Genomic DNA, 25,088 nt, shown 5'->3' with positions numbered 1-25,088 from the left:
TTTTGTACTTATTTTATTCTGGCCATTCCATCCATCCATTGGGACCATCGTCTGTGCAGAAAATTGGTGCTGCTTAAGCAGTCTTCTGGGCTATTGGGCACAATCCTGGACTGGTCGCCACTCCGACACAGGATACAAGCAAGCTGGCACTCATTTTGCCGACCTCAGATGACAGGCAGAGTCAACCCCACCTGTTATTAATTCAATAACAAAGCGGGATTTGAACTCAGGATGCTAGGATCCCCAGCCCACCACCCTAACCATTAAGCCAACACCAAGCACATTATTGCCATTATTAGTCTTAAAAACGGAAAGGCTTTAATGCAGATTGCAAGGAATTAAAATGAAAAACTCAGATGTCAAGAATCACAAGCTCAAAAATGTACTTAACGTGTGTGTGTGTGTGTGTGTGCGTGCGCGCTCTCCATATGCGGGTTTAAGAAAGTGTAACGAGTCCTTCCAGGTCTAAGTATCCACCTCCACTTCAGTAAGGGTGGTCACAAATCATGGGTCAAGTTGTGAAGTTTTCTGTTCTCAAAATTTTGTTCAGGGGGCTCCTTTCAGGATAGTCACCGAGCCCCGGACAGCCTCCCCCTGCAGTTTGTTTGTCGTAATATTCTCAGGGTGGTTTTTGAGATATTCGTAAGGTTTGTCTTCATCATTCCCGTTCCTCCAATTATCATGGGCACAATGCCCGTGTTCTTCAGCATCCAGGATCTTTCCACTTCATTGTTGATGTCTTGGTATTTGGTCATCATCTTTATTTCCGCATTGGTTAGGCCAAAATCGCTGAATCGTGATACTTCAATGAGAAATGCCATTTCTTATTTTTAAAACCTAAGTAAGTACAATATCCAGTCACAATACTTTGCATTAGATGTTCACATATGATGGGATTATCAGGTCATATATGAGTGTTACTTCCTTGTTCTCAATTATCGTTTTTTGCTTATCTGAAATTGAAATTCCAGATGAGGTATTGTCATCGTGCGCCATCCGTCTTTCTGTCTATCCATCTATTTTGACTTCTTCACCCAAAACTGCAGGGCCAGTCCGGTTGAAATTTGGTAGCAACGTTACGCTCCTGACTGGTAATAGGGATTGCAAAAGTCGTTCTGATCACGTGAATTGAAGTAGGTCAAAATGGCTAACTTAGTAAATTTCTTCAAAAATCTTCTCCATATGCACCAGTCAAAATGCTACCAAATTTGGGTTATAACATTAGGACACAGTCCTGATAAATTGTGGAGGCCATGTTGCTCATGTGACTGGAAGTGGGTCAAAATAGCCAACTTCATAATTTTTGGGGGAAAATCATGTAAATTCCTTTAAAAATCTTGGTCTCCAGACCCACCAGTCAGAATGTTACCAAATTTGGGTTACAACATTAGGACAGGGTCGTGATGGAAAATTGCGGAGGTTGTGTCGATCATGTGACTGGAGGTGTGTCAAAATGGCAAATTTCATAATTTTTGGGGGAAAAAAAACAAGTAAATTCCTTCAAAAATCTTTCTCTCCCGACACATCAGTCACAATGCCACCAAATTTGGCCATAGTCAGTTCAGCTACATGTCCAGTGGTCCTATTTTTGGTGTGTGTGTGTGTGTGTGTGTGTGTGTGTGTGTGTGTGTGTGTGTGTGTGTGTGTGTGTGTGTGTGTGTGTGTGTGTGTGTGTGTGTGTGTGTGTGTGTGTGTGTGTGTGTGTGTTTGATCATGGGAACAGGATCTGGCATCAAATTTCATCCAATATTACGCTGGACTCGGATGTCAAGAATCACATCCTCTAAAAAAAAATGTCTTGTTGGTATTGTCCAATTGTTCACCTTTGGCAGTTACATTATATGAAGAGGTATATGTTTGTAGTCCATCAATTTTATGCAAATGGTTTATTGCCAAGTAATACAGAAGGAGTCCTTCATAGACAAGAACTTTGGATTCTTTTTGAGGGACACATCTGTGAAAGAATGGTCACAATTCAAAAATGAGTTTTATATGTCATGCAACTCAAGGCCATCTCAATATCTCGACTTCCATACAGACAAAAACAAAACAAAACAAGAATGGCAACTACAACAATACAATAACTTAAGTTGCTAAATGGACATTCTGGGGGAATGACAGCACAATGCCCTCATTCAACAAGGAATAAAATTCTGGCAAACTCTCCAAGTCGCTCTGCAACCTGACAACTCAAAATCATTAATTTTACAGGACAATCCTGAAATCCTGAAAAATGTACTTTGTGTTTGGAACTACAACAGGGAGAGGGGGAAGATCCCCAAAAAGCTCTCGAAAGGTGTGGGATGTAGATCTGAATCAACACTGTTCATGGCTTTTACGCAATGCACAATAGTGCTGATGTTAAACTTCAGGAAACTACCCACAAGTTTTTATAAGTTGTAAATCTCAACAGCATTGCATTTGAAACAGTCGCATACAATTAGTTTATCCAAAGCTATTGATGAAACATGTAAAGCAGACAAGTGACGTTATTCAAGCAAGGCTAACGAGAGATGTGGCAGGAAAGGCAATACAAGGGAAACGGGCGTGAAATCAATGGATAGAATAAATACATACCAGTTTTCTCAAATTTATAAACCACTGCTATATTTGCTGTCACATGACTGCAGTCAAATTACGAACACAGGTTTTAACCTAAGCAAACCCAGTGGTGGCTTGTGACAGAATTATACCATCATCACAAACCTTGGAATTTTTAAAATACAAGCAGTACATATGCAAGGGAAATGCATCCTCAACAAAAGAAGCAAGTCATCGGGTGAACTTAAATCCATTTCATAATTATAGCTCACACCAACGTCACACAAATAACAACTGTACCCAAAAAGAGACTCCCACCCCAACCTTTTCCAATTCCCAATCTCAAAATTGTGTCGCTCTCGAGGCGAACTTACAACAGTACAAGGCTTGTTTTATCCACAGTGCTTCCCTGTACAAATCAAATTTAACATATGGAATATACTGTACACTAAAGTGAGCCTAAAAAGTCTTCCAAAAGTTGCAATTGGATCAGATGAAATTTATTAACTCTTCTCCCTAATAGCTCATGTTTTTACTTGCCACAGCTGCTTAGCATCTAATTTAAGTTAAATGTAGATACAACAAAGATTCATTCCACAAATTTTGCCCCAAGGAGCTATTCCAAAACCAGTGCATGCAAGTTACATTTTAAAAAACCCATCTCTTCTTGGACACCACAAAATAGTCACATCATCCTTTAATTTTAAACAGACAACTCCTAAAGCAACAACATATACATACATATAAAATATTTAAAGAGCATGGAAAGAAATATGCAATCAAAAAAGGGGATGAAGAAAATTGGGATTGCCAATCTGATATAGTTTGAAATAGGATGAGCGTTCAAAGACAGGTGAGATATATAGGATGACACTTTGGATCTCCACATCCAAGCAATGGTCATAATCAACCATCAGGACAGAAGCAGATTCGCCGACGTCTCTGAATACAATTTTTGTGGTCCTTTTAAAACAAATACCAAAATGTTGCTTCCTTAAAGTGGCTTTAATGGACACAATACTCACATGTATTATGTTGAGGTTGCAGCTGTACTGCACAGCACCACCGAAAGCATATCGTGTACTCATTTCATACAAGCACCTATTAACAAGCAAGCTAGTTTTCAATCTGCAGAATAATGAAGTAGGAAAAATAACCAAACTTACTTTAATTACATACATTCTTTATTAATCATTGCTTGCAAGGAAACAAAAGGCAATGAAGAAATTCGGTATTTGCAGAATCCAATTACTGCCTGGAGTGTGATATTTACAGAGCTATTACTGAATGGAACAGCTTCAGGTAAGCTCTCCAAGCTTCAAAAATGATTATTTATTTTGATCTTCATCTCCGCTAGTTATTCTTTAGTGCTATTCATCCCTCACATCTGTCGTGTATGTTTTACAAAGCCCTCAAACTGTAGACTCAGAAGAGGCTGTTATTCCAGCTAAACTTGTCACCAACTTGTGGTGGCGATGAGTGCTGGGAGCAAGTGGGGTTCTCTCCCCTCTCTGCTGTCGGCGCCAAGCAACCACCCACAGCTTGATAGTATAGTAGGGTGGAGGGAAACAGCAAGAAATGAAAGATAATGTGAAAGGAGAAAAGGGGTGGGGAGAGAAAAAAAAATTAAGGTGAAATACAAAGACCAACAAATTGTTATGTGTTGACAATGAAAGTTTTGATGATAATCCAAACCATATTGGCAATGATTATATTGAAATGGATGAAAATTATGGTGATGATAGATTTTATGTGAAAGTTCTAATGCTCTCAAAGTGAGGATAACTCGGCACAAACCAATGACCCACCCAATAAGCTCAATGTGGCCTTGCCCAACCCTTGCCTTTATGACAATAGAATGCAAAAGCAGGAAATGCCCCAAAATAAGATGTGCAAAAGTAGAGAGAAATGTGACTGAACCAGGAAATCACAAATTAACACCAACACATGAGTTTTGCAAATGTTGAGCCATGAGTGAAGCCAACAAAAGTTTCCACCTGGAATAAATAATAATAATAATAATAATAATAATAATAATAATAATAACAATGAAAATAATGATCGAAATAAAATAAGTTTCTGAACACCCAGAAAAAAAAACAACTACAAAATGCTGCACCAGATTGGAAGCATGCAAATCCCAAAGGAAAAAAAAGGAGAAAAAAAACCCAGCACGGAGTGACAGGAAATGGACATGAGGACAGAATGGTGTTTAATACGTACAAATCAGGGCCTACAGGAGAAAGAACCAATCAATGTGGCAGGCGCAACAGGAAACTAAGAGCCCTGGGACAATGAAGCCCCCCTGCACAAAAGCCTTCCATCTGCGAGTAACGTGATGCGGGCATCTGTGAGGGCGACACGTTTCAAGGGCCAATGTCTGTTGATGCAAGTCTTTTATCCTCTGAACTGCTGAAATATTTATAGGCAGAAAAATAAATTTTATCACAGCACACAGATATGGAAATAAAGGGCCTGGAAAAAAGGGTGGTGATCAAGGGGTTGAGAAAAGATAAAGCGACTGAGTTGGAGATGGCAATGGGTTTGCATAAAATCAACGAATAACAGGAAAACAAAAAGATGAACCAGGAGCAATCACAGCCAAAAAAAAAAAAAATAAGAAGGGGGAAAGACAGTTTGCACGATTCAAAATAATATTTTGATATATTTTCTTCATCTGAGGCTATAGGAGAGGAATTGCAAGTCAGCTATTTCATATAATTTAATTCATTTGTGAATATTGAAAATTTCATATTAACTCATGATGTTGTCCTCTAATCAATTGGAAAATCCTTTATAACTAAGACACAGTGGAATCCACTAAATGACAAGTGTGTACAATAAATTGGGACGTTGTCCAAGAGTAGGTTACAAAACACAGTCGATTCTTTCCCATCTGAATATATACGTTCCAAAGCTCCAGTTGCGGCACGAGGGTTTGAGGCGCCCAGAGACAATGTTATTAAGTGGTGCCCCTATGTTGCTGCAGAGAACAGTTGCCAGCCTGGCAACCTTCCTCCATCCCCACATTGGTTCCACGATTAATGCCATTGGCTGAAGTTGATGAACTAGTGGGACATTCCATACCCACCGTGCATGCACCACAAAGTAGGGGGGAGGGAGAAAAGAAAAATTCTCAAGTATTTATGGTAAACACACATTTACTTCATACAACTCACTCATTACATAATGTGCTAATGTATCTGAGGTCGTTTGGCAAACCTCGTCATTATTGATTAAATGCAACTTTTGCATGCCTCCCCCCCCCCCCAAACTGGTCAATAATAATCGTCAAAATTGAGTGTCCAAATATTCTTTCTTGATGAACAGAATGACTAAGTTTGCCAAGCGATGCTGTGTCGTGGTTGATCGAAGGTAACATTCTACGAGTTTCCGCTTGCAAAAAGAACGCTCGCAGCTGGCAACAGAAACAGACATTGTCAGTAGAATTTGCAATGTCATGCATAGGTTTGGTTGGTTGTAGTTTCCAAACTGAATAGTTGCCTTTTGCAACTCTTCTGGAGGTCCTGGTGGTGAAGCCTCTGAATTCTGCCTTTTCTGACAAAAGCATAGGACAATTCATTATTTATTGGTGCAGTGACTTTCTCTTGACGTCACCTTCATACACATCCAAAGTTAGCAGATTGAAGCAAGAGAGCATCCCGATCAATGTCACCTCTGATAAGTGGTTTGATGTCCAAGAGAAAACTAAACTGAGAGTTCAAGTCTTGGAAGTCATTTGCTGTGATCTTGGATTTCCTGTACCAGACTGTTTAAGGAGAGCTTCATGACCCCACCTAATTCCTCCAGAAGAGTTTCTCCTGCATCGGTCACTTCCTCACCAGGCATTCTTTGCCTACGTCAAACACGACTTTCAATGGACATTCCCCACGTTTCTGCAATCCCAAGTCCCTTGTCGATTGAATTTTGACATCGTTTGGAGCATTCACTTACAAAGTGCTCCTTCAGGGCATTCAGGTCCACTGCTGTTCTTACAGATTCATTTTCAGAGACTGCAGACGTTTTTGGAAAACATTGATATATTTTATAGGACTTGCTCCCAGAAGTGGAGGAAGCAAACACAGTGATCTGTTAGAAGACTATTAAGGAGTGTCCCAGCTTCCCCCCCCCAAGTATCAGCTGGCTCAAGTTTGTCTTCATTCAGAGATTGAAGAAACTCACAATTACGTGCACAGCTGCTTCTCGAGTACCCCAATGTATGTCGGATTCCCTTTTCATTGACAACTTCAGTTTCTCTATCATCCTCTTTGATCAATCCAAAACCATGATCGTTTTTTTACCTCCATTAACTGCTCACCCTCCCACCAAGCCACCTCCATCCAAGTTTCCAGTTTTTCATTCCTGAGAGTTTGCTTCTGAATCCATTTCATCCACCCCATGTATCCTCCCCTACCCCTCTTTCCTCCCCACACCCATTATTTGTCCGTCAACCCTGCTATTGGTGTTTCCCCCCTCCTCTCTACTGTTTCATCCTGATCCATTCAATGTTCTAACTCTTCCATGAGCCTTGATCTTGTACACAAAAAACCCAAAAGATAATAATACACCCGAGCGGGTTTGACGGTCACCTCGGATACAAAACTTGATGCAACCGAGTGTTGATCAACCTTAGCGACTACAGAAAGTGAAAACAGAATTCAAATTGAATTTAAAATAAACACATGAGGCCGCTTGAAGCAAAAATCTCCATATTCTAAGAATCATTCCCAACATCATTATATAATTTTCAAACCCACGTGTATGGCCGTTAAATAAATACTCTAATTTTCACAAAACTTGATGCAACCGAGTGTTAATCAACCTTAACGACTATGACAGGTGAAAACAGAATTTAAATTGAACTTAAAATAACCGCGTGAAGCCATGTTGAAGTCAGCGGACCTCAAGTTGCCCAATAAACAGGGCCAGACGACAGAGGTAACGAGAAACTAGTGGGTCGAATTAAATCTTAATAATCCCAATGAAACCCGTCCGATGCTTCCTTATCGGCCATTCGACCAATCGGTCATTTTGCACTTGGTGACCCTGTAACTTTGACCCCGAGGCGAAAATGCGAAAAAGGGCTCAGACGATCTATAGAGAGCAACTAGTATTATCATCGTGTCAAGTTAGAACTCAATCGGCCGAGACCTCTAAGAGGAGATAGAAAAATAAAAATTGTTGACAGACGGACGGACGGACGGACAGACAGACGGATCTGAGGATATCGAATGGTTATATTAGGTCAGCGAGCTGACCGAAAAAACTGGTTGATCTTGAGAAGATGACATACATTTGTCCTACCATTCCAAATAATGTAATTATGCTGGAGTCAACAGATGCAGCATGTACTCCAGCCAAATTGAGAGAGTGGTTGTTGCAATTGATGAACATCGCTTTGGAGTTCCTCTCACCGAGTCGCATACACACCACTGAGATGGCCCAACATTACAGCTGCATGGTCGTACATTTGAGCATGACGATCAAGGATATTCAAGCCATCTTCTTGATGTTTCTAAAGAATAATTTCCTCATACCCAGCAGCAACCTTCTTATCAAGCTCCACTAAATCAATCAATGCTTCCCACACATCCTCTTCACTTGTGTCAAATCCAGTCAGACGTATACTAAATTACTTCCACCAACTGCCCTGTGTGGAACACATCATGAGTCGAGTCAAAGAGAACATCAAAGTATTTTGCCTCTTTTATCTCGCTTAAGATTTTGCTTCAAACCGTATTAGCCAAAAGATAAAATAATTAATTTTAGATGTCGTGTGATAGAGAAGACACAGAGCCTGGACTTCTTGAGATATCCGATAGATGGCAGGCTATCACTGGATCATAGGTTGTCAGGAATTTCAAAACTGCCAGGAAATTTCCCAGATTATTATATTAAATATTCGGCATGACCCCTTAGAGCAAAGTTTTGTGAGGACAGCAGCTTGATCATGTCAGATTGTGTTTTAAGACTTCCCTCCAACAATATCGCTCATCTTGAAATTGCTTCTCAAAAACCTCGTCCACTCCTCCCAGTTTCCTGAGCATCCGCTCAATCTCTTTCCATTCAACAAATGACTTTCGGTGGTATGGATTTTCCTCACAGTTTCCTTATCCATATTCCAGCATGAGAAACTGGCTTGGGAGTCAAAGGCTGATCTTGAATTTGAGTGACTGCATGTAAACAGCAAACAACAGAAACAGAATGCAGCCTCCTTTTCTTGGTGAATACATTTTCCATGTGTGTGGGACTTGTTCTCCATTTTGTAGATATTTGATGAACCATTTCTTAGTCATTCCTCAACTCACAGCCTTTGTCCCATATTCCACTTTCAGGAGGATAACATCTGTATTTTGGAAGGAGTGGGCATCAAGTTTAAACCTTGCTTCCTTAAGAGGCTATTCAATGCAGGCAGGCCTGGCCTACGAAACATGGATGCAACTAACATCCTTGAAAAATAAAACTGCTGGTTGATGACCGTTCTTATCAGCATCAGTTTTGGAATCGGATCTAGGAATTTCAGTCACACTGGAAATAAAAGTACCTGCTATACCTCTTCTTCTTTCTCTTCCTCATTCTCACTTGATACATCTGCATTCTCCCCCAGGGAACTCTCTCCCTCTTCATTTTCAACTTCCCTTTCCTCCTTTTTACTCTCACTTGATCCTGGTGAATCCACTTCTTTCCTGGTCTTTTTGACTCCAAGGAAGGCAGCTAGTGTTGAAGAAGCTCAACACGTTCATCAAAGAAACTCGCAATTAGGTACACATCACCTTCTCGAGCACACAATCTTTTTGCTTCTTCACTCCCCTTAGCTTTACGTCTTTGATACTGTGCACCGCACATTTTCTGACCCATTTCCGATTGTGGGCAGCAAATCTACAATAATAAATGTCAGTGTCTCCGTTGGCAGTCTCCGGGCGTGTCCAGATGGTGGTTGTCTCTCGATGTGACTGGACGGTGTTTGTCCCTGGGCAGTATTTATTGTATGACCGGTAGTAAATGGATTTTTGACATCATTTTGTTTCCACCTTCACTGTTTTTCCATGGAGAATAATTTTGATGAGACGGTACGAATCGTAATTAATGCTCCACCGCACATCTGCCTTTCCTTCACCTCACCTCATGCTTACCTCCTTCCAATCACTTCCCACCTTCTCCCAAACTCTCAACTTGAACCAAATTTCAAAATTTTAGCTGCAGAATTGAACTTAGTAGCAGTTTCAACTGCTAAAGAAAAAAATATGGGGGAAAAAAAAAGTGTTCATTTTTATGCTGTATTTTTCAGTGTACAAGTCAATGTGAAGAATATGTCGAATTGGCTAATTTCACCACGTCATTTTCCTTCATTCAAATCGTTCAGTCTATTTGGAGTACAAGACAAAGTTAAATCTACGACAGCAATTAGCAAAACTGTCAGTTAGAAAAATAGAGCTATTAATTCCACCCTGACATTCACAATGCATCGCCAGATATGGTACTTCCAGGGTCATGAATATTAATGAGATGTTTTGTGCATAAAATTTGAATTACTTTGTTGGATAAATTAGGAATGCAAATAGCTTTTAAGCATGTTTGTTATCAAATAGAGGTACCGTATTTAAAACAAGCTACAGAATCATTATCAGCACTGGTTGGTAGTATGTTACATTTTTTCCAGTCTCAATCACGTTTCTCGCTGACACCATTTCCTGTGAGCAGCCATATTCCCACCATTTTCCTCAACAGGCTTAACAACTTCCTACTTAAGAGCTGTTGTGTTTGACTTGATTGAATTATGGGAGGCATTCTGAGATGAAGCAATTAGTGTGGATACATGTAATTTGGGTTGAAAATGATGGATCAAGTGTAATTGGTGTGTGTGCCCACTGTTAATTGGATAATTTTGCAGGAATCAGTGAGCGGATTAATGGTTAATTGCTCACCCAGTCTGTAAATATTCTGGGCGATAATTTCTGTAACCAATTACCAATTGCGTTTTAAATTACCAATTTCACAATTTATTTCAGAAAATATCACACTTCACAATTTTTTTTTCATTTATGCAATTCGATGTCTTAAACTTAACCTTGTACGTCAATTCTAAGTAGAAGTCGAGGCCCAAACTTCCGGGGGGGGGGGAGTATCGACTTGCACGCCAAAAAATACGGTAGTTGCTCACATTTTCAACCTGAGTGCCAACCCTGGAGCTGTCAAGCATCACAGACAGGTCGGTGGTCCGAGCTAAAATGACTAAATTGCATCATCAATGTGCTCTTATTATTGACTTCATGAAATATGAACTGTGAATGTGGTACAAAAAAAACAAAGTAAGGAACCATTATCATGTCATCATACTCCTCCTTGTTCATACTTTGCTCGAATTTAATGTGTACTTGAAAGATCCCACCATCTACTGTCGTCGACCTGAGCTAACGTGAACATACATCGAGGTGGGATAAGTGAATGGACATTTTTATTTTTATTCTTTCCATGCGTTATACAAGTGTCGCATACTATTACTATTACCGCTCCTCATGCCCAGAAAGAAAGGGTTGACCCTTTTGCAATTTGTTCCCTTGGGACAGGGGGTGCGTGAATATGCTTCTGGTGCTTTCTTTCTATACATTCATTTTCAATGTACATTGAAGTGGGATATTAATTGCCATTTAAGCCTGGTGTTGGCTTACTGGTTAGGGTGGCGGCTTGGGATCCTAGGGTCCTGAGTTCAAGCCCTGTTGGCCGCTGAATTAATATAGACCAGGAGGTTGACTCAGCCTGTCATCCTTCTGAGATCGGCAAAATGAGTACCAGTGTACTGGTAAGGGGGACACTGCATCAGCGGCATAGCCGCACCCCAACCAATGATGCAACCAGCAGCCACAGGCTGCACTCGATGGAGAGCAGGAGAGAGAATTGCCATTTGTTATGCAGAAGTGATAATAAAAAACCAAAACCAACAATGGCTATTCGATCGAATTGGCAGAATAAGAATTGGTGAGAGTGGCCTCCACAGTCCCCTGTATATATTGAATTTAAATTAGCAGGTGTTCCAATTAGCAAGAATCCCCTGTATCAGCACCATCTATTTTAATGAGCAAATCTACAAGCAAAGCCATATTTTCATCTTTGAAAACAAAGTATTGTCGTGGCGCTGGTGCCTCAGGTTAATCCCCCCCCCCCCGACCAAATTTGTGGTGAAGGGTGGTTAACACCACCAGCCCCGGATGGTTGAACTTCTCCCTTGGAGGCCTGCAACCAAAACTCTCGGAGATCAATGAACGCACGTGGGAAAACAGTCAAGCGCTGCACCACGACAGTACAAAGGGGGGCGGGGGGTTATACTCAAGTCGCACGACAAGTACATGGATACAGCTTCTTAAAATGAACGAATTTAATGAAAATAGACAGGTATTTACAAAGGACAATAATAAATGTAATAATTATAAATAAATGAGGTAAATTAAACTCTGTTGAGGTGCCTCCACACACACAGACATAAATACAGACAAAGGGAAGCAGAATAAAAGAAAACCCTTCTTTTACTCTGGTATATAGCTTGGCCCGGAGATTGTCTTTCTGGAACTTGGAATCGAGGCGCTTCTATTTGCGTGTGTCGACGCGCGCAAAATGGCGCCAAGTCGCTTCTCTCGCAGCAGGACAAACGCCCACCAGGCAATCTGCAAGCAGCACTCAACAACAAGGCTCAGAGACTGCGTGCAGCTGCTTCGTGCGTTGATCGTCCTCAACGACCCGCTATTTCACATACACGAGGCTCGGGGTCTGATCCTCACGACCCAAAGAGCCAAAGGCCAGCATTTTGCTTCACCACACGAGTCAATTCGCCTCAGCATGAATGTGAGAATTATGCAGTCTTCTTCATGCGTCGAAGGAAAGCCAGCCGTAAAACCCTGTTCTTACAGGCCATCTCCCAGCTACGGTCTTTCTTGACCATGTACGTCCTTCACTCTGCACTCGTGCCTTCCTCACACTGACCTCGTGCGTGCGCTCTCTGTCCTATTTGATCTGCTACCTCCCATGCCCTCTTCCTCTTTATGCATCTCACGTCACGCCCATCATTCGTCCGTCTCCGGGGCGTGGCCTGCTCGCACGAAACCCGGGAAGGCGGGGATTCTGCCTGCTCGGCACGTATGGTTGTATATTATCGTGGATTTGGTTATAAATACATCGGGAAAAGTCACAGGGGGCAATTACATAGTGGGGGAGTTATCCTTGATTCCTGTCTAATTAACACCGCACCACCCACCGTGTGGTGACACGTAACACTTCAGCTCACAGTTCCCCCACTTGATTACATCAAGATGTCTCCTTCAAACAACTCCATTCAATCCTAACTTCCCCATTAGATTCCTCCATCTACCCCCACAACCGTAACAGTATTGTGATCTCTCTTCCTTTATTATCTTCCAGCACTTTCATCCTCGTATATATAGTTTTTAATATGGAACCCTATCTTTTTGTTTCTCTCCATATTAGGGAACAGACAGCGGCACATACAGAGGCATTTTGATGACAATTCCAATCTCTCCTTTGATAGAAAGGATAAAGTTATCCAATTCCATCCTATGAGCAGATTGCTGTCATATTAATGTCTCCCAAATTACAGTTTCTCATCATCATGATCACTGCAATGTTTCCTCATGATGAGACAAGCTGCATCATGTAAATAAAAGCCTATAAATAATGATACAAGACCCCTCTCTTCTTCTTTTTTTACATGGTCGAGGCTCGTGGAAGAGTTATGGCAGAAGAGATCAGGACACAACATCACAAAGGGAACAGCAGGAGAAAGGGGAAACGCCAATAGTAGGGCGGAGGGAGAAGGTCAACGGAGATGGACAAACAAGGGATGCAGTTCACGATGAGGGTTAGGGGAGAATGCAAGGGGTGGACAAGATGGATAGAAAAGCAAAATTTTGGAAGGGGTGGGACGTGGTTTAACAGGTGAAGAAAATGTCATGATTTTGGATGGTGGATGACTTGAGATGGTAGTGAACAGCTATCTTGAAGACCTGGAAGGAAAAATGAAGAGTGTGGAAGGTGGGTCGACAGATGGGGAAAAAAAGAGGAATAAATAAGTGGAGGTGAGCAGTAGTTCTGGATTTAGGCAATTTCACTGGGAGGGGGTTGCTGGTGGACCATGTGCATCCTGCAGATACTTAGGGGGGACAGAGCACAGACAGGGCAGAGGGTACAAGTCCAGAAATGAGGCAGAAGAAGACAGAGACCACCGGTCTGTCGGCAATGGCAAAGTGATAGGCCCATAGACTCAGATTTGTCGCAAGATATTCCAATTATTATCTTTAAAGCCTTGGTTTCCATGGCTCAAGCTGAGCAAGATGTGACAGGGGAGCCAGCCCAAAGGGGAGAGCAGTACTTTATCAAGCTACGGATGAAAGCTTTGGAGGTGGATAGGAGCTCAGGTGTGCAAAGGAAGGACTTTGCATGACGGAGGATGCCAGTCGGTGTCTGGCTTTGGAGGCCAACGTTAAAATGTGGCTTGCCCAAGAGAGATCATGGCTGGGAGTGAGACCCAAGAGTTTGAGTGACTGAACCTGTTCGAGGTGGTTGTTGAGAAAATAGATGTGAGGGTTTGCGGAATGGTCCTTTCAGAGAGAAAGAGAATGAGTGTATGAGATTTCTCAGGATTGAAATACATGTTACAAGTGTCTGACCATTTTGTCAAGGTCTGAGGAGAGAGAAGAGACTGCTGCTCGTCTGTCAGGAGGATGAGGATGTCATGGCAAAGAGTGGAGTCATCAGCAAAGATATGAAGAGGATTTTCCAAAGAGTCAGTGAGATCATTGATGAATATTAGGAATAGAATGGGGCCTAGAACATCGTCTTGGCGTACTCCTTATCCCATGTGATTAAAAATACACCGATTCCAACACATTGCCAAAATTTGATCCCCTTCCTGAGAAAAGATGTTTCAACATTACAATCAAGAAAAGCATGTTAATGTAAAACTGGCTGTCGATTGATGAATAAATTTCAGCTTACTCAGACAACTCAGTTTGCCAGTTGTAATCAAAATGAAAATGGGCAAAAAACCCCAACTCCCTCAATATCAGTTTATTAGATTACCATGCACTCCTAACAGCCAACTCTCAGTATCTCTCTTGTTCTCTACAAACCTGTGTTTTTCCAGGGAAGAACTGCTTTGCTAGCACTTGGCGCACCACATCAGGAACCAGACAGGCGATGAGGATCAGTGGCACGAGAAACCACACCTGCAATGAGCTCAGCAGTGAGAGGAACACACCGTGCAAGGCCTGATCATGCAGAAATGGCCTAGGAAGTGCAACAGAGGAGGTCAGGCAGATTTCTTGACATCTGCAAGCACAACTCACACCAAGGTTTCAAGCAAGCTTTCAAAAACATTTCGTGCACCCAAAGCTCAACTCTCGTGCAATAACCTGAAGATTCTGGAAATCAAATTAAAATGTATAAGGAGTGGAAGACTGCAAATGATTCATCAAGTCTGCTGCTTTTCGCACAGTCATGGTATCTTCCTTCAACACCAATAGTGTATTAATCTGTTCTATCGATTCCTCTTTGATGATTTCCAGGCTATTCTCTGAGTGGCACACACCTGCATCAAGGAAAATTACCAATGGTACCAAATCCATAAGGTGGTGCCAAAACTGACCTTCCAACTGTACAGCAGTAGGCTAAGCGCATGTAAGTGGTTACCACCCCTATTTTAGGGCATACCCTGACTTGAGTGGCATTTTTGAAAGTCACAAAGACTACTACTGGTCATGAAATTTGGTTCATTGCACAGACAGTGTTCCATAGGACCATAAAATATATAGGTTCATGGGTCTATGATGTATATGACTGAATCTACAGGATTTTTTATTGAATATACATGCCCAGTATTGGCCTTTTTTCTTGTTTCACCTTAAAATGACAATTAGACCATGCAAAAATACAACATAAAAAAAAACATTCTTAATGAAATTTCTCATCTAATCAAAAGGTTGTCACCCACCGTCTGAGAAAATCAGCATTTGTGTTGGTCAGTGGTGGATTCGCATGATGTGTATATATATATATATATATATATATATATATATATATATATATATATATATATATATATATATATATATATATATGTATATATATGTATATATATGTATATATATGTATATATATGTATATATATGTATATATATGTATATATATGTATATATATGTATATATGTATGTATATATATATGTATGTATATGTATATATATATATATATGTATATGTATATATATGTATATGTATATGTATATATATGTATATGTATATATATGTATATGTATATGTATATGTATATGTATATGTATATGTATATGTATATGTATATGTATATGTATATGTATATGTATATGTATATGTATATGTATATGTATATGTATATGTATATATATATATATATATGTGCCTGGTGTTGGCGCAGTGGTTAGGGCAGCGGCTTGGGATCCAAAAGGTCCTGAGTTCAAGCCCCGTTGGGCCACTGAATTAATACACCAGGGGGTTGACTCAGCCTGTCATCCTTCTGAGGTCGGCGAAATGAGTATCAGTATACTGGGCCGGTGTACATCCCGGTTAAAATAGGTGTACCATATCTTTGTGTTGTCAGAGGCGACCAGGGTTGCGTCAGGAAGGGCATCCGGCGTAAAACGTGCTAAATCACTATGCGGATCATACGGATGATCCGCTGTGGCGACCCCGTACGGGAGCAGCCGAAAGAAGAAGATATATATATATATATATATATATATATATATATATATATATATATATATATATATATATATATATATATATATATATATGCACATTCTGGCATATTTTTATTTTTTCTTGTTTTATTGCCCTTTTAGAGCCTGGGACTATGAAATCCCCTAACTAAATGACTAGTTTATCAATAACTCATATTTACGTGTCTTAAATTATTCAACTTATTACCAATAATTAATCAATGTAAAAAAAATTGAGATGATCCGGGTGGATACTTAATTACAGCGGCTTGACTGAACTTTCCAACCCAAATGTCCGACTGCACGTCACGTTTAAAAAAAAAAGCTTTTATTCTTCTGTGCATCTGATTATTTTCACTAAAATATATTTACAAATGGGGCACAGTGATATAGATATAATAGTATAAAAAATATTGAAAACATGCATGGCTTTGCTTTAGAGTAATTTTGCATTTTTGTCCGACTGCACGTCACACTTTTTTTAATTTTATTAAAAAATTAATTTTCTTTAAAAAATTTTAAAATATTTTTCCAGGTATTTAAAAAATATTTTAACAATTTAGAAGGCAGTTAAAACAGTTTTGGAGATTTTAGAGAGCTTTTTGTTACTCCCAGAATTGATTGAATTGAAAATTTATGTCCAAGAATTTGTTCGATAAAGCTCTCTTTTAGTGCTTTTCAGCATCTGACAGTCACTGAATAGAGCAGTAATAAAAAAAATAGGTATGTATTATTTCTTAATAATCCCAGAAATTGGTATTTTGATTCTTAGATTAGTTGCTAGAATACGTTACATACTATGACCTTCATTTATTTTGTCAAAAAAGAAAAATTAGGTAATTTCATTGAAAACTCGCAAAACCATCAGAATCGGTACCCCTTCTTCAAAGTATCACATATGTGTGTGTGTGTGTGTGTGTGTGTGTGTGTGTGTGTGTGTGTGTGTGTGTGTGTGTGTGTGTGTGTGTGTGTGTGTGTGTGTGTGTGTGTGTGTGTGTGTGTGTGTGTGTGTGTGTGTGTGTGTGTGTGTGTGTGTGTGTGTGTGTGTGTGTGTGTAATTAAGCTATATGGTTTTTTGTTCTGAACTCAGTTAGACTTACACTTTCAGGAAAATGTAGTGAGAAGGCAATGGAACAAACTTCATTTTTTGACATTTTTGAAACAGAGTGGTTTGGCCTAGGTCACATTTGCCACGGCGGCCGTGGGGTCTCCAAAATCTTCGGCCACTAGCAATTATACGGCGGCCGCAGTATTACCATGGTCACACAATGTAGCAGTCACATACGTTTTTATTTTTCGAGGAGCCGCACGGCGTATTTAGGCCTAAGTCACATTTGCCACGGCGGCCGTGGGGTCTCCAAAATCTACGGCCACTAGCAATTATACGGCGGCCGCAGTATTTCCACGGTCACACAATGGAGCAGTCACATGTGTTTTTATTTTTCGGGGAGCTGCACGGCGTATTTATAAATTGTGGAGACCGAAAATGTGGGGTTGCCGTACGGTCTTTGATTTGATGTCGCACGGTGACCTTAGGGCGCTCCTGCGGCGGCCATAGATTTCTCAAGGCAGACGCAAGGTGCCCGCAAGGCGACCGCAGGGGGGCCCTTCGGCGAACGTGTGGCCAGACGGATTCATCTCATCAAGAAGTCAGGGCCATCTCACTGGACATCTTCCATTTATTTGATGCCTGGCACACTGTCCCGAATCCCAAATTGTCAGCTAATGGTATTGAGAAATTTATACTGGACTTGCTTTCCAATTAACTGTGCACTTGTAAGCAGCAGGGCTCTTTGGATAGATTTATTTCCCATGCTCGATCTCTAGAAGCCGTAACTCTCAAGGGAGCATTCTGGGAAAAATTCTGTTCTTCATATGCATCAACAACTACTGTCATTCTAAAAATAAATTGAACCACTTGACAAACGACTCCACTCTGCACAGGGTAGTTCCTTCCGCCCCTCCCCCCCCAACCTACAACATGCAGGGTGCAGATGCATTCCAACAGAGAAAACCAACTGGTCATCTACCTGGAACGTGTCTTTCCAAGCAAGAAAGACACGTTCCTCCCTCTGTATGGACCGGCTGGCAAATCCCCAAATGTATTTCCATGGTTGGCCTCTCAGAGAGGTAGTTTCTGGAACTCCAGGCTTTCCTATCAACGATAAGTTGTCTCAGGCAGATTACATCTTGAAGATTACATTACATCAAGATTACATCTTGAAGCTAGCCTCCAAGTCGAGCCAATACAACAGATTCTCTGCAGCGGGGCCAAGTCTTTCCTTTGCGGTCCTCAGCTTTTTTTTTACTGTGCAGAAGGCCTTCATCCGAAGTGTCAAGGAATAATGGTGGTCATGTCATGCCCCCTCTCACACCCCCTCCACGTTCTTCATAGAAAGGTGCTGCTACTTCCAATCATATTCCTGTGCGTCTCTGGAATCTCGCCACAGGAGGCAGTGTCTCAGGGTATGCTTCTTATTAAGTACAGGAAGGCTGATGGTCATGTAGATTCTTTTACCAGCATTATTTTGGTCTTGGTCCTTCAGACCTCTCACCTTAATATCCAACCTAAACACCTTTTTATATACGAGGGGAAAAAAACCACTTCCTTTAGGAGCATTGTCAAGTCATATCGGGATGGAAAAAGCGGGCGGGGGGAGGGGGGGTTGCACCCATGACCTGACCCCACGTAATACCAAACATGTATGCAAAATTTGATGGAGATCGGGCCAGGCCTGTTTTTTCCCAATATTTTCAGATGTACAATGTACATACATACAACTGCCTAATTTATATAGTAGGGTGCATGTGATCTGAGAAATAGGGATGGGCGGTGGGTGAGGGGGTGGGGGTGGGGGGTCATGGTATCTTCCTTTAAGATGTCAAGACTCATCTCTTGACGAGTTTTGACATCTTAAACGTTCCCTTGATTATACATAAATTCCAAAAACTGGAGGGCTTTGTCGACATCAATTTATCAGTGGGACCATGCAAGCATCCAGCAGCCAAAACCCTCCACCATGAGAGGAGAACAAACCATATTTTCATATCAATTCTGACCACATGTCCAAACCAGAAGCAAATATTTTTCCCATATTTGGTCACATAATAAATTGATGTCCCTGCATTATTGCAAGTACAGTACTGTATTATAACAAAATTGAAAAATTATTGTAAAATTGCATGCATTTTGGTTTAAAGGTGCCTTCTTACTCACCAATGAAATCCACCATAAAATAGAGAGAAGATGACATAGAATATGAGAGTACCCCAGATGACAAAGTGGTTCATCCATGTCCAGTAGCGTGTATCAAAGGCAAGCTGAAAAGGGGGAGAGATTAAATAAGTAAACAACAAAATAATTCAATGATGTGCAAAGCATGGACGGAGAACTTTAAATGTAATACAGTCACATAAATAAATAAACAAGAAAAAGACCGAGTAGAGCACGATACTTGCAAAATCCACCCCCCCCACCCCACCCCTCTCAAAAGGTTGCCATGGACACATCAAATTGCCCATTTCATTAAGATTAAAATTGATAACCTCAATTAAAGCTCAAGTCAATCGGATGAAAATTGATCATTTTTCACATTGAAATTGATGATTTCAGAAGTTTGACCTTGAGTTGACCTGTGACCTTTTGACCTCAACCAGTCGGTTTCCCAATTCAGCGACGCAATATGCAAATCCTGTTCAACTTTCAAGTCAATCGGATGAATAATGACGATTTTCGAAATATGACCTCAAGATGACCTTTGACCTCAAAATCAATAGGCTTCTCAGTTGAGACTACCTCTACAACTTGATAAAGTTTCATGACGATCGGTTTTGAATTGTGACCTGCAGACGACAAACAGACAGACAAGCCGGTAGGCGGCGATGGGTCGCCGAGCATGGAAACTATAAGATATAGAGCAAAATGGATGTCATATAGCGAATAGGGAATCACCTTAAGATTATGCATATCAAATGTCATCCAGTTCCATCGACTGATAACTACTCGGTATCCATTTGAATGAAAAGTACCGAAAATGCAGTTTGAAATCGGAAATCCCCAAAGTTCGAGGGGGTGCTGTGGGTGAACAAAGATCTAAATCGAAAATCTGGCTCGATTATTTGTGCATAATGTATTCCAGACGATTAGTGTGAATTTTCATGACCATCCGACCATAACCCTCGGAGGAGTAGCATTTGGCGTGAAGGCACCTCGAGCTCTCGCATCTTATCGATTTTTGCACTAATTGACCTTTGACCCCTGACCTAAGCGAAATCGGTCAATATGTCCTGAGGCAACGTTGTCGTACTCATTGAGTACCATGAACCTGCAAAGTTTCATTCGTATCGATGTACTCACCTGGTCGCTAGGGGGCCTTCAATTTTTCGCCAATTTTCACGCATACCCTAATTGTAGGGGGAGCTGTGGGTAAAGTATTCCATATATCACAAAAACCGGAATATATTTGATAGAGCATCACCTGTACATCATTCATGCCAAATTTCATAACCCGACGTGGGATAATGGCTTTCGGAATTGATTTCACGTGAACGGTACCGATTTTGAAGGATTTTCGGTTTTTGCGAGGGACCCAAAGCGTCCCTAACAACCATCACAATTTCCAAAGAACTGGGTCATAAGATGTACCTACCACCTGAGTTTGGTCAAAATCCGCCCACGTTTACTCGCTATTATGCTGATGACAAACAAACAAACATCCAAACAAACAGACAGAATTACTGACAATAAGGGTCACCTATTTTGGTGACCCAACAGACAGAACAACAAAATCGACTGACCAATATACTTGAAAAATCTTCGTTTTGCAAATAACAAGATGTAGACATTTTAAAGTTATCTTTTGCTCTCACTCTTCCTCTGCCACCTTAATGCTTTTATGACAAGCATAGGAACAGGCCGGTAGGCGACGAGGGATTCGCTCGGATCAAAGCGCTGGATACCATGCTTTTCATTCTGACCGATCCACCGACTAAGATTCATTGCCAAGACGTATTGGTTTACATACAATTGTTCCTCTGCCTGGCAAGATTTTTCCTATTGCGTATTTTGCCAACTAACACTCCTCATAAAAAATGACGGTAAATAGACACCCTATTTTTGAAGGACTACTATTTGAAAAATAACCGGTTTGCTGGTTTGTGCTGTGGAGCCTCGCGTTGCAGACACACACACACACACACACACACACACACACACACACACACACACACACACACACACACACACACACACACACACACACACACACACACACACACACTCCGATAAACTTCTCTCAATGCTCTTGTTTGACCACACCTCCCTGAGCCACACAATATTTTTCATAAGCCACGCCCACTTTCCATAAACCACGCCCACTTTCCATAAGCAACTCCCACTTTCCTTCGCCACTCCCACTTTTCATCAACCACGTCCACTTTCCCTAAGCTCCGCCCACTTTCCTAAGCCCCTCATAAAAAATGACGGTAAATAGACACCCGATTTTTGAAGGACTACCATTTGAAAAATAAAACCTCAATCAAAAATCGGCTCAAGTAAAATTTTCTAAATATCTCGAAGTGTTTAATTCCAAAGTCTCGTTTCTCTACATTCAGAACTGAAGGACAAGTATTGAAAATACTGTACGCGGTTTTTCGGCTGCTGCACAGCAACGGGTGGTTGCTAGGCAACGAAATTCAAACGCGCACATTCCCAGCACGTATTGCACATGTTGGCAAAGTTTCATCGAAATCAGTTTGCTGGTTTGTGCTGTGGAGCCTCGTGTTGCAGCCAGACACACACACACACACACACACACACACACACACACACACACACACACACACACACACACACACACACACACACACACACACACACACACACACACACACACACACACACACACACACACACACACACACACACACACACGGAAAATCCGACAATAAGGGATATCTAGCATATATAGCGAATCCAATAATAATCAGCCCACATTGTTATGTACAGCAAGAAATATGTATGAATGATTTACAATTAAAAACTGCATGAGTTTTCAATATTTTTGTAGAATAACACCTTTCAAATCAAAGCACTTACACCGAATTACAACTTACAGAGGAGTGAAGGAAATATAACTTGAAAGCATTTCAAAATGCAAAACCCGCCCACCTGTCAAAGCCTGTCATAGTGTGAGACATTTCTTGTGGGAAATGACATCAGGACGAATAGGGGGCAAATGGGGAGGGAGCGGGACGTGAGGATGGTGATGAAGAGTGGGTGTGGGGGAGGGGAGGGGTTAGAGAACTCTACGCATTTGCTAAATTTGTTTTCCGTGCTGTTGGGGTTTGAGTTGGAGACGATACCTTCTTCTCACTCAAACTTTTTGGCAAACACGATGACTAATTGGTCCGTCAGCGAAGCGACAGACAGGCTCTGCGAGTTTTCTCAGACATAAAGGTTTGTGGAAAATTTGATGACTTAAGCTCAAATGGTACAAATGTTATGGCCTGGACACAAACACACCTTCAATGGGAGTGAAGATCACAATGGAAGTGGCAGCTTTTGTGGGACACAGATCCACGCACATGCTACATGGTTTCGTGCCATTCGACATTTGTTTACGATGCAGCCTGGCCCTGCAGCTACGGCAGCTTCAATGAGGCCGATGGCCACGCATGTGGCACACTGATCGACATGAGTTTGTGACACAGCCTGGCTGTGCAGCCTGGAGAGCTTTTTCGACTATATCCCGTCAAGGGTGGGACCGAGGACCGCTCTGAATAATATAGCTTCAGTGAGGCCAAGGCATTTGGGATGCAGCTTCGCCATGCAGCTTGGTGCGCTTTGTCGACTCCCTCAGTTTGTTGTGCTTTGTCCCTCCTGCTGCAGACTCCCTCCTATGTAGTCCTGCAGCATAGTCTGATATTTCAGATCAATTGTTCAAATTTGCATAAAAGCACCAAAATTGGGACACATAAAGAATAATGTATTCCGAACAATTCTAGATATGGAGCCACCCGAGATTGTGCCTTGGTCAGCTTCGGTGACCATTTTCCAAAATGGCCGCCATTCTACTTTAGCGAAATTGGCTATATGCTCTTATTTTCTTATTGTATTGGTGGTAGATATAAGGAAAGTGAAAAATTTAGGAAACAAACCATGAAAAGGCGTATTCAAATATTATAAGCCAGTATTTTCAGTAAAAAAAGCCATTGCCATACGTGCCATTTTTTTGATTTGTAAATTGCTGCTCTCCTGAAACTTTTCGCTGAAAATTACCCATTATTGCCTGGAGAACAAGAGTCAAATGATATTCATCACATTCAATGGGTTTGGAATCAACAAAAATTGCATTATAGATTACATACTTTACTCTATTTTGAAAAGGGAACTGATAATCATGATAATGACAAACTCAGAAAATGTAGTCAAATTATTGCACACTTCACTTTGAAGCGGCTACGGTTTACTGTCTACTACCATTGTACCAGGACACATGGTACACACATACATCAGTCTAGTACAATATGAGTTTGTGAGCTCAAGTGTACTGGCTCTGGATCAAGAAGTCAACACTTTTACAAGCAATGCGACTTTGCATTTGCACATTCTAAGCTAGGCCGATATCTCAGTCTGTGTCTACTGCGTCTGTCTACTGGCATTCTCCTTCACAAGCACACAGTCCAGTGCATTGCAGATTAGCCTTCTTGCATTTGCAGCGGTTTCTATAGCCGTTTTTGCAGCCGCACTACACCAGCTCGAAGCAGCTTTTTGAAGCCTCAGGGAGTGTGGTCCAGAGCGGTTTGTAGGACCCATCCTCTGTTTCCCGCCAGCCCCAGCTTCTTGGTGATGGAAGCATGGGTTGAGGGACCAAGACCTGCCCCCAGACATAGCCACCCTGGAAGACTGATCTCTTCACATGCTGTTCCAAAGCATCGTAGGTAGGTGGGATGCGCTGGACGGAGTTCCTTTTGGCGAAGAGTTTCTTTCTGGCCTCGTTGGCGTCCGTATATGGACTGGTGCGGTCATAGAGGAGCACCACAAACCTTTCAATGCAGTGCATTGTGTCATCCTGGATGTTGACTGGCGTGGTGGTCAGGGTCACAAGAGAATCTGTCAGTTCTGGAAACGAGTTCCATGTGGCCCAGGCAGATTTCTTCCCATGCCCCACGAATGCTGATACCGTGTCACATCCGGTCATGGTATGGAAGACAGGGAGGGCACGTGCCTTATGTGGACCGAGGGAGGCAGCTATTTCATGGGTAGGGATGTAGCGGTAGTTCTTGCCCGTCCCTGAGGCAATCCAGAGTTCATCCACGCATGGTAGTGCCTGGGCTACCATCACTGCCAAGACGACGACGTCGGTGTCTGCGGTTCGAACTTGAATCCGACGGTGGTCATGTTCTGCAGCATGGGCCACATGTAGCATGATGCGAGTGTCCGCCTCTTCTTGACCGCATGGAGCCAGAGAGCTTTCATCTTCCTGCCTTGGAAGGCAGATAACTGCTTCACCATCAGTGACTACCAGCTCCTTTGCCTCGTCATGGAAGGACTGCACCAGCACATCGGACAGAAAGGTGAAGAGCTCCACCTTGTTTGCGTCGACACGTAGGAAACTGCCAGTTTCCTGGTGTGGCTGCGGTGCTCAGCACTTCCAATTATAACACCACTTCCACCACTACCACCACCACAACAAAATACTTCTGAACCTGTCACTGATGCTGTGTGTGAAAATGGATTTTCCCATAAAAATGACCATTTTTCCCCAATACAATGGTTGGAAATA

The 25,088-nt window shown here is 41.6% G+C and overlaps 2 protein-coding genes across 7 annotated transcripts in view; one reads left to right on the top strand and one right to left on the bottom strand.

Annotated features, from left to right (window-relative positions):
• Positions 1 to 25,088, top strand: part of LOC147032997 (uncharacterized) — a 161,583-nt gene that overhangs the window by 133,436 nt on the left and 3,059 nt on the right. The window lies entirely within an intron of this gene.
• LOC147032996 (phospholipid-transporting ATPase IF-like) overlaps positions 1,605 to 25,088 on the bottom strand; it is a 140,944-nt gene continuing 117,460 nt past the window's right edge. The window contains exons 27-30 of one of the 2 annotated variants that reach the window (XM_085871099.1): positions 19,520 to 19,623; positions 14,679 to 14,835; positions 4,765 to 4,889; positions 1,605 to 4,082 (exon numbers count right to left, since the gene is read on the bottom strand). In XM_085871099.1, coding sequence (XP_085727225.1) covers positions 4,794 to 4,889; positions 14,679 to 14,835; positions 19,520 to 19,623 — 357 coding nt within the window. In that variant the 3' untranslated portion in view covers positions 1,605 to 4,082; positions 4,765 to 4,793. The remainder of the gene's footprint in view (positions 4,083 to 4,764; positions 4,890 to 14,678; positions 14,836 to 19,519; positions 19,624 to 25,088) is intronic. The other variant, XM_085871098.1, reaches the window with a different exon arrangement.

This window comes from Eptatretus burgeri, chromosome 2 (assembly GCF_056783735.1).
Source record: "Eptatretus burgeri isolate ZD-2024b chromosome 2, Ebu_testis_v1, whole genome shotgun sequence".
In the NCBI taxonomy this organism is placed as follows: Eukaryota; Metazoa; Chordata; class Myxini; order Myxiniformes; family Myxinidae; genus Eptatretus; species Eptatretus burgeri.
The sequence above is the reverse complement of the archived record's forward strand: the minus strand, read 5'-3'. Positions and strand labels throughout refer to the sequence as shown.